At 36.1% G+C, this 10,834-nt stretch overlaps 3 protein-coding genes across 3 annotated transcripts; all 3 read left to right on the top strand.

Annotated features, from left to right (window-relative positions):
• Window positions 1-1,073: 1,073 nt before the first annotated feature.
• On the top strand, window positions 1,074-2,473 carry LOC139100266 (N(4)-(Beta-N-acetylglucosaminyl)-L-asparaginase-like). Its single transcript, XM_070652892.1, has 3 exons — window positions 1,074-1,258; window positions 1,317-1,880; window positions 2,057-2,473. Exons 1-3 carry the CDS (start codon window positions 1,109-1,111, stop codon window positions 2,465-2,467), a joined length of 1,125 nt encoding a protein of 374 aa, XP_070508993.1. The 5' UTR covers window positions 1,074-1,108; the 3' UTR covers window positions 2,468-2,473.
• Window positions 2,474-2,895: 422 nt separating this feature from the next.
• LOC139100252 (putative fatty acyl-CoA reductase CG5065) lies at window positions 2,896-5,802 on the top strand. Its single transcript, XM_070652876.1, has 4 exons — window positions 2,896-4,057; window positions 4,161-4,324; window positions 4,574-4,813; window positions 5,132-5,802. The coding sequence occupies exons 1-4, from the start codon at window positions 3,239-3,241 to the stop codon at window positions 5,499-5,501; spliced, it is 1,593 nt and encodes a 530-aa protein (XP_070508977.1). The 5' UTR covers window positions 2,896-3,238; the 3' UTR covers window positions 5,502-5,802.
• Window positions 5,803-6,256: 454 nt separating this feature from the next.
• On the top strand, window positions 6,257-7,641 carry LOC139100275 (salivary glue protein Sgs-3-like). The gene has a single exon (XM_070652902.1). The coding sequence runs from the start codon at window positions 6,297-6,299 to the stop codon at window positions 7,167-7,169; it is 873 nt and encodes a 290-aa protein (XP_070509003.1). The 5' UTR covers window positions 6,257-6,296; the 3' UTR covers window positions 7,170-7,641.
• Window positions 7,642-10,834: the final 3,193 nt, after the last annotated feature.

Genomic DNA, 10,834 nt, shown 5'->3' with positions numbered 1-10,834 from the left:
TAACATGTGACTTATCAGCCGGTAAATAATTTTGCAGTTCAGGTTTGGACGCAAATTTTTTCAATTTTTTCAATTTTTTCAATTTTTTCAATTTTTTCAATTTTTTCAATTTTTTCAATTTTTTCAATTTTTTCAATTTTTTCAATTTTTTCAATTTTTTCAATTTTTTCAATTTTTTCAATTTTTTCAATTTTTTCAATTTTTTCAATTTTTTCAATTTTTTCAATTTTTTCAATTTTTTCAATTTTTTCAATTTTTTCAATTTTTTCAATTTTTTCAATTTTTTCAATTTTTTCAATTTTTCAATTTTTTCAATTTTTTCAATTTTTTCAATTTTTTCAATTTTTTCAATTTTTTCAATTTTTTCAATTTTTTCAATTTTTTCAATTTTTTCAATTTTTTCAATTTTTTCAATTTTTTCAATTTTTTCAATTTTTTCAATTTTTTCAATTTTTTCAATTTTTTCAATTTTTTCAATTTTTTCAATTTTTTCAATTTTTTCAATTTTTTCAATTTTTTCAATTTTTTCAATTTTTTCAATTTTTTCAATTTTTTCAATTTTTTCAATTTTTTCAATTTTTTCAATTTTTTCAATTTTTTCAATTTTTTCAATTTTTTCAATTTTTTCAATTTTTTCAATTTTTTCAATTTTTTCAATTTTTTCAATTTTTTCAATTTTTTCAATTTTTTCAATTTTTTCAATTTTTTCAATTTTTTCAATTTTTTCAATTTTTTCAATTTTTTCAATTTTTTCAATTTTTTCAATTTTTTCAATTTTTTCAATTTTTTCAATTTTTTCAATTTTTTCAATTTTTTCAATTTTTTCAATTTTTTCAATTTTTTCAATTTTTTCAATTTTTTCAATTTTTTCAATTTTTTCAATTTTTTCAATTTTTTCAATTTTTTCAATTTTTTCAATTTTTTTAATTTTTCAATTTTTTCAATTTTTTCAATTTTTCCTTCATTTCTTATCTTAAACCAGCTATACCCCCTGAAATGAAGCAATAAACTGGTCAGAGATAAAGCTATAATTAATTAAGGCTCTTGACAAATTTCACATCAGTTTTTAATTAGAAGTTCGTCAATAAAGACCAAAAGTGCAATAAAAATGAAGACTTTAGCCACAATTTTAGTATTTTCAGCAATTTGTGGACTATTCCTGGAAGCTAAAAGAGTTCCATTTGTCATCAATACTTGGGGATTTACAAATGCGACCTTAAAAGCCTGGGATGTCATCAACAGACAAAGCAAGTCAGCAGTAAGTCCAATAAACCCAAATCCTTGCAAATTACCAATTTCCCCAATATAATTTCCAGATCACAGCAGTTGTCGAAGGCTGCACAGTCTGTGAAATAGAACAATGTGACACGTCCGTCGGGTACGGCGGTTCCCCAAACGAGGAAGGTGAAACAACCCTCGATGCAATGATTATGGACGGTAAAACAATGAAAGTCGGTGCTGTCGGTGGACTTCGACACATCAAATCAGCCATGTCTGTTGCATGGCATGTCCTGCACTACACAAAGCACACGTTACTAGTTGGTGATCAAGCCACAGAATTTGCAACCAAAATGGGCTTTGAAAAAGAAAGTTTGACGACTGACTTTAGTGAAAAGGTCACGACTGACTGGAAAGAAAAGAACTGCCAGCCAAATTACTGGATGAATGTCATGCAGAACACAGAATCCTGTGGACCATACGACAAATTAGAGCCAATTGAGGGTCAACAGATAAAAGTGGAAATGATGGACTTAGGTGACCATAATCATGACACAATTGGTATGATAGCGATTGATAAGAAGGGAGACATTGCAGCCGGGACATCAACTAATGGACTGACTTATAAGATTCCGGGTAGAGTTGGGGATAGTCCGATTCCAGTTGAGTATTTTTGGGTTTTTAATAGTGCTGGGCAACCTTTGTGCCACGGCACACTCGTGTGAATTGCCATGAACCATACACCGTGTGTGGTTTCGGTCAAGACTAACCATAAAGACGTGTTGCGACCCGCGACACACAGGTTCCCCATCACTGACTCATCCATCTCCAATTCCAGGGTTCCGGTGCATATGCAGACAATAAGGTCGGCGGAGCAGCAGCCACTGGCGACGGTGACATAATGATGAGATTTTCACCAACATTTTTGGCAGTAGAGCTTCTTCGTAATGGTCAAACACCCCAACAGGCAGCTGACAGAGTCATCAACCGCATTGCTCAATACTATCCCAATAACAGTGCAGCCATTGTCGTGACTGACATGGATGGAAATTATGGAGCTGCATGTCAAATTTTCTCTTCATTTCCAATATCAATTTACTATCCGGAACTGGACGAAGTTAAGGTTGAAGTAACAAGATGTAGACGAGCGGATGAGGAGGTTCCAACAATTCCTGGTGCAGGAAGTCGAGTTATTGTTGATAAAGTTTTGTTAATTTGCTTGATTTTTGTGATTTTTAATAAAATTTGAAAATGATTTGAATTTTTTGATGGCATGAGGATGGTGGTGGGTGGATGGTGAATGGGATGGTTGGATGAGGATGGTTGGATGAGGATGGTTGGATGAGGATGGTTGGATGAGGATGGTTGGATGAGGATGGTTGGATGAGGATGGTTGGATGAGGATGGTTGGATGAGGATGGTTGGATGAGGATGGTTGGATGAGGATGGTTGGATGAGGATGGTTGGGTGAGGATGGTTGGGTGAGGGTGGTTGGGTGAGGATGGTTGGGTGAGGATGGTTGGGTGAGGATGGCTGGATGAGGATGGTTGGATGAGGATGGTTGGATGAGGATGGTTGGATGAGGATGGTTGAATGAGGATGGTTGGATGGGATGGTTGGATGAGGATGGTTGGATGAGGATGGTTGGATGAGGATGGTTGGATGAGGATGGTTGGATGAGGATGGTTGGATGAGGATGGTTGGATGAGGATGGTTGGATGAGGATGATTGGATGAGGATGGTTGGATGAGGATAGTCAACCTTTCCAGTTACCCAATAAGTCAATATTCCAAAAATCCCTCAAATCAGCATTACAAAATACTAAAAGAACCTTCGAGTAATGAAGGAAAAGGTGTAAATTTCAATAACGGAATTAATATGCAGCACCTATTACACATTGTTGACAATAGTTGCATTAATAATTAATTTAAAATTTGTTAATAATTATAATTTTTTTATTGTTTTGACTCAGTAATATTTACAATTTCGAGCCCTCTAGACGTGAACTTAACAGCTGGTCATGAAATTTTCAAACGAACCAATTCACAAATTTTATTATCACGATCAGTGGGTTGAGAAGCACTTAATTGAGGACTGTCCACTCAATGACTTACCAACAATACCAAATTTCTATGCAAATCAAGAAATTTTCATAACTGGTGGAACTGGATTTATTGGAAAAGCGTTGATTGAGAAGCTATTGAGGTCATGTCCGGACATTAAAGCCATTTACCTTCTAATTAGACCTAAAAAAGGCAAAACTGCTGCTGATCGTCTCAAGTCTACTTGCGATTCAGTAATTTTTGACCTTTTAAAGCGAAAAAATCCAAATTTTATGGATAAATTGATTGCTGTGGCTGGAGATGTGGCTGAGCTGGATCTTGGGATGTCAGATGACGACAAGCAGCGACTTAAAAATGTTTCAATTGTTTTTCACTCAGCAGCCAGCGTTCGATTCGATGATCCAATTAAGGATGCAGTTTTCATGAACACGCGCGGAACTCACGAAGTTTTGAAGCTTTGTGAGACTTTTAATGACATTAAGTCAGTCATTCACATTTCAACAGCTTATTGTAACTGTTATTTATCAACAATTGAGGAACAAATATATCCAGGTCTTGCGGATTGGAGAAAAGTGATTGAAATTTGTGAAAAAATGGGCGATAATGAAAATTTGAACATTTTAAGTCCACATATGACAAGCTTTATGCCAAATACTTACACATTTACCAAGCAGCTAGCTGAATGTGTCGTTGAGGACTACAAAGATAAACTCCCGATTGCCATTGTAAGACCGTCAGTTATAGTTAATGCTGTGGATGAGCCAATGGGTGGATATGTATGTAATTTGACAATTTTAATTGTCTAAACCTGACTTATGAAGGCATTGCCAATAAAATATGAAATTATGTAACATAAAAATTAACAAAAATATTCAACAGATTGACAATCTAAATGGAGCCATTGGACTATGCCTTGGAATATCAACTGGAGTTATCAAAACATTGTACTGTAATCCAGATCATGTTATGGATATGGTGTCGATTGACATTGTTGTAAAAGCTAATATTATTGCTGCATGGAGACGAGCTTTTGAGGAGCCTGGGTGAGTTGGTGATGGGGATGGGTTTGGGTCCTGTCCATACCCTTTCCTTTACCAGAACCTAATAATTGAACGGCTCTTAATTATCCAAATGAAGCTTCAGACCATGAAGCATTTAGGGAGTTCTGGGTCAGGTAGGCGCTCCGTGATCCCTAAAGCTACATCCTACTGCTCATAGTCTGCTCTAATACTGCCTCATGAACATCAATTCCTCATCTAACATCCAATTACTAATTCCATCTAATTCCACAGATCCCTTCGCGTCTACAACGCAGCATTCGCCGCAAAGCAAAACTTGTCGCTTCAGAAAATGTGTGATCTAGTAACAACTGGAGGCTGCGAGGAATTTCCGATGGGACCAAAGATGCTTTTCTTGCCAAGCTTTGATTTTAGTCTGTGGAAATCAAAAATTCTCATTAAATGTTTCCTGTTTCAGCTGTTGCCTGCAATGTTTTTGGACTTTTTGATATCGTTTAGTGGAAAGAAGTTGAGGTGAGTATTTGGAGGGCGGGTGGAGTGATTGGGGGTTGTGGTTTGGTATGCCCTGACTACACATGTCTTTACCTTGCGCTACCCTTGCTCATATTTCTTTCTTCCTTGGCTCCTACGCTTGACCAAACCCCTAACTTTCCCTTTATCCTTGTCCCTACCCTAGTCCTTGTCCTTGTCCGTACCGTTGTCCCTACCCTTGTACCTATCCTTGTCCCTACCCTTGTCCCAACCCTTGTTCCTATCTTAAATTTTACTCGAGAGCGACCTACTCATCCTATGCAGTCTACTCATCCTAATTACCAATAAATCTAATTTCAGTGTGATGAAGATCCAACGAAAAGCTTATGAAGCATCAAAAGCAATCAAATATTTCATAACACACGATTGGACATTTGAGGGTGCAAATTTTGACAGTCTTAGTTCCATTCTTAAAAGTGATGACGTCAGAGCATTTGATATTCGAAAATATGAGAATTATTCGACAGTTTTGATATCGAGGGGCACAGTTTATGGCATGAGACGGTATTTACTGAATTTGAAGGATGAAGACTTGGAAAAGGACAGAAGGAGGTTGAAAATTATGAAAATGATCAGTTTTGTGCTTAAGTCTGTAATTTTAATTGGATTGATCTATTTGATATTGTGTAGATTTAAGGATAATATTGTAGATTTTTTGGATCATATTTGAAAATTTTTAGGGCAATATTCTGATTAGCACAAGTCGGTTAATCGAACTAAAATCCGGAATCAGGTCGGTGTGTCTCTGGTGTGGTGCTGGATTCGATATAAGACCTAAATCATGTAAGAGCCACATCAATCGTGACTCTGACGTGATACTGGATCTAAATCAAATCCCGGACCAAATTAGAGCCACTTCAACCTGGGTTTGGATGTTTGATCGATTAACTGACTTGTGCTACTCGGGTATCAAATGAAATATTGTGAAAAAATGTACAAAAAATCATAAAACTCCGAAAATAAAGTAAATATTTGACGACCTTGATCATGAAAGATATACTGACTCAATATGAGATGTATAAGCGTTCAATGCTGAGCCAAGGGTGTGAAACTGATCAAAATTGACCAAAAATCATCAAGGTCTGATTTATCAGCTTCACAACCTTGTCGTAGATCCATCAATTAGTCTCAAATTATCATATTAAGTTAATTGGGTCAAATTTAGGTCAAACTTTCTTGGTGCCGCCCAATCTTGGTGAAAGCCACAAGTGATGTCGCACACAACATGCAGTTTATGACTTCTTAACGTGTCGCGGCACTTAGTTCCAACAACACTGCATTAACTGATAACAAAACTTCTGTCAAGATCACAAATTATTTTCGCATACAGCAAAAAAAAATCGACGACAATTCGCGATAATTGAGGAAATATTGATAAGATTAGGATGTTCAGTCACTAAACTTAACCCAACAATTCCAATCAGTCAGTCTTAAACTACAATTCATCCAATAAACAGGAAGTATAATGCTAAAAATTTCAACAATTTTGTGCCTATTCATGCACATTTGGGTATCAAATTCAGTTACATGTCCACCATTCAATCCCAACATTGAAGTCTTACTTCCACACGAATACATGTGCATTTGGTATTATCGATGTGAAAAAAATGGTCCAGTATTAATGGAATGTTGGCCACCAGGCACTCATTTTAGTCCAAATACAAACAGATGTGAGTGGGAAGCTGTTGCAAATTGTACATTGAGTGGATTTCCACCAACGAGGACTACAACGGCTAGAACGACAGTTCCTGTTACAAAAACTGCGCCTCCTACAACGACTACTAAGATTCCGACAGTTCCTGTTACAACAACTACGATGGCTACCACGACAACTCCTGTGCCGACCACAACGACACCTGCGCCGACCACAACGACACCTGCGCCGACCACAACAACTACTGTGCTGACTACAACGACTTCAGTTCCAACTACATCGACCACTGTGCCGACTACAACGACTTCAACCACTTTAGCACCAACAACACCTTCAATATTCACTGTTCCAACTGTGGACACTAAAACGACAACTACAACTCCTGGCTTCACAGTTCCAACTGTTCCTGTAGCTACCACAACAACAACGAGATACACAACCACAACAACCAGCACAACGACCAGCACAACCACCAGTACAACCACTTCAACAACCACACAGCCACCACCATCATGTCCTGAAGTTGATGATCCAAATGTCTTGATATTTTTACCAAATCCAGTGGATTGCAGTTCATACTTTTTGTGTTTCAATGGTGAGAAGCTTCCGAGAAGTTGTGCAGATGGATTCTATTGGGATGTGAATAATAATTGGTGTAATGTGAAGAGTGAAGTGAGCTGTTGAGTAGGAGGTTGCAGATTGATTAGATGATGTAGTGTTAAGGAATAATGTGTGGAACTGGGTGTGATTAGTCGACCCTTTGGATAGTAATGTAGCTGGAAGGCACATGACGTAGATAAGGATGATTATCCGGTCATAAGCCAGAATGACTCAAGACTTAAGATAGATTTGATAAAATCAGGCTTCAAGAAGCTTTATTCTGGAATGAAGCTGGATTTCATCGAACGTGACATGAATCGAGAGTCAACTCCACCTGGTGCTGTATTTTCAGCCTTTTTCTACGCTGTGTGCTTTCCGAGAAACTTGATATATCTCCAGAAATGACAAGTTTATAGCTACACTTCAGGTTGACTAATCTCAAGCCTGTTGCACTCGAGAGTATCGTTTCTTAGATAGAATACATACAATGCAAGATACAGTATAAGATTATTAATTAATTAAGATGATAATAAGGGGTCATTCACTTATTACGTACGAATTGTCCATCTCTTTCTAACTTGGTCATAAACAACACATTGCAACATTACATTTCATGACAACATTTCAATAGCTAATATGATAACTAAAATGAATAAACTTTCATTCAATTCTAAAGCATCTTCCATCTCTTTCTAACTTCCTTCAACACAACAACACATTGCGCACACATACTACATTTCATGACAACATTTCAACTGCATGATGTGTTTATGACATACCTCATTGTTGCTCTACATCTTCTTGTTGCTTTAAACAGCCAATCGTGTGAGATTTTTGTTCTGTTGCATTATTTTCATGTCTATAGTGCGCAGTAAAAGGGGAAATGTTGGTTTTTGAATGATCGTGATGAGATTTGATTGGAAAAGGGTTGGATTTGTGTTTATATTGGTTTTTGGCTTTAGATTGAGTTTAGGAAGTGAAGAGTCTGAAAGTTCCCTAATTGATGATTCTAGGGCTGATTTTTCTGGTGATGGTATGATATAGTACGGCATGGTATGACACGGTATAGGTATACATGCTGGTATGGTACAATAGTACACCTAGTATAGCTGTACTGTACTAATATTGTACCTATATCAAACAATCACCGAGAAATTGACCCTTTGTACATTAAATTAGATTTATAACCCACGATTGAGACGTTGAGGTTCGATTCCGGCTTAGGACTCTATAATCTACATGGCACACCTTGCTGATAAGTCAAGACCGAAGCCGCACACAGGATATGATTCATGGCAAGCTAATGTATCGCGACTTTAATGAAATAATGTCAATTAAATGTCAAAACTGAGAATTTCTACAAGCTTTGTGATTCAACCTGCAATAAAGTCAAATGGATAGCATTTTATAGCAACCAATCCTCCAAGTCAGAGCATATCCAACTCCACACAGCTTATACAGCACTTCCATACCCAAAACTCGCGCTTAAAATAATTGTCAGTTAAAAATAAAATTTGCCTAAAATTCAATGAACCATAAAAAAAAAAGTTCAAATTTACATCCATGTCTGATCATATTCAACCCTCGTCCATTCCATACCTTTTAAAGGCCATTTCAATTAAAAATTCCAGAAAAAAAATCTTACAAAACATTCATCTTGTTTGTGCCTTTTTATTCCTTATTTTGTAACGTACATTCCATTAACATGGGACATAATAATAATGCAGACAATCAACTTGCATGAAAACATAAAAATAGCAAAAAAAAATAGAACCTTCTACGTTTGATTGGACAGAAGGGAGACAGGATCATAAAAATTCGGCATAAGGACAATAATCATCGGTCATCATCGGGCTCCTTGAGTTTTAATTTAATTCCTTAAGGAAAAATTTATAGAAATTGAAAGGAACCAAAAAAATAAGAGGAATTAAAAATTAGGAATGAAAGTGAAAAAGGATGAAAGGGAATGAGGATGTTGAGTTGTGAGGTGGATGTGATGAGTCGCGCATTTTTTTTGGATATTGATGTCTTCAAAATAGTAAATTTGAGGTTCAGGTGCCTTCACAATTGAATTTTCAGGTTCAGGTGCCTTCACACTAGAGTCTTGATGTTCAGGTGCCTTCACATTAGAGTTTTTGAGGTTCAGGTGCCTTTACATTAAAGATTTGAGGATAAGGTGCCTTCAAACTTGAGTTTTTGAGGTTCAGGTGCCTTCAAATTAGAGTTTTTGAGGTTCAGGTGTCTTCACATTAGAGCTTTAAGGATAAGGTGCCTTCACACTAGTAAATTTGGGGTTTAGGTGCCTTCACATTAGAGTTTTGAGATTCAGGTGTCTTCAAATTTGAGATTTTAAATTCAGGTGCCTTCACACTAGAGTTTTTGAGGTTCAGGTGCCTTCACATTAGAATTTTTGAAGTTCAGGTGCCTTCACATTAGAGCTTTGAGGTTAAGGAACCTTCACATTAGGAAATTTGAGGTTCAGGTGCCTTTAAACTAGAGTTATTGAGATTCAGGCGCCTTCACACTTGACATTTATGGTTCAATATGTGGTCAAATGGACAAAACTCACCCAAATCTTCCCAAAATTTCACAAAACATGCTGCACAAAAGAAACTGTTAAAAGAAGAATGAATCTAGAAATCGATAATATTGCATCTGCATAAGATTTTTACGTAAAACTTTTATAAATTCTTCGGGGTTACAATAAGAATTACAAAAGAATAGTCCGAAAGGGTCCTTGTCTATTGTTGCAGGCATTTATTGTTCCTTCACGCTGACCAAATTTTTTGAGAATCTATAATCTTGTGCCTGAAATGGATTTTTTTTCTTAAAATTACCGTCTTGCGTCAAATTTTTTTTGGAAAAATTAAACAGCTGGAAGACTTTATGCTGGAACCCCTTGCATAATAAAAATTTAATTTCTTTTATCCCAAAAATGTGTTTTTTAAGGAAAAAAACGTTCATCTTGACTTCCTGAATCTTTATTTAGTCAGGGACTGATTTTCCTTATTATAAAAAATTTTTTGAATTTTTTTGATCGCTCGCGTGCCTTGGCGCGTATCACAGAAGGTATATCCCTTAAAAAAAGACTTTTTTTTTATTCCCTTTTTTATTACTTTTTAAATAGAATTTTAAAATCGATATTTTGGAACTAAATTTTGAGGGACTGTTTTTTAACATTTTTTGAGGGATTAATGTGTGAATGGATAAATATGTTAAAGTGAGGATGACACTTAAGATATTGTCTTGTTGATGACTGTTTTAGTGATCATTTGGAAGTGTTAATTGTTGGAATTTATTGATGCTGTTTGCATTTGAATTAGTGTTTTTGAGGCTCAGATGCCTTCACACTAGCAATTTTGAGGTTCAGGTGCCTTCACACTAGAGTTTTTGAGGTTCAGGTGCCTTCACATTTCAATTTTTCAGTTCAGGTGCCTTCACACTAGAAGTTTTAAGTTCAGGTGCCTTCACACTAAAATTTCTGAGGTTCAGGTGCCTTCACACTAGAAGTTTTAAGTTCAGGTGCCTTCACACTAGAAATTTTGAGGTTCAGGTGCCTTCACATTAATAATTTTAAGATTCAGATGCCTTCACACTAGAATTTTGCAGTTCAGGTGCCTCCACACTAAATTTTAAAGTTCAGGTGCCTTCACATTAGAATTTTGTAGGTTCAGGTGCCTTTATATTAGAATTTTGAGGTTCAAGTGCCTTCACATTAGCAATTTTGAGGTTCAGGTGCTTTCACACTA

The sequence above is a fragment of the Chironomus tepperi genome, unplaced genomic scaffold, assembly GCF_022539635.2.
Source record: "Chironomus tepperi strain 1889 unplaced genomic scaffold, CSIRO-AGI_Ctep_v1 contig_58, whole genome shotgun sequence".
Lineage (NCBI taxonomy): Eukaryota > Metazoa > Arthropoda > Insecta > Diptera > Chironomidae > Chironomus > Chironomus tepperi.
The sequence above is the reverse complement of the archived record's forward strand: the minus strand, read 5'-3'. Positions and strand labels throughout refer to the sequence as shown.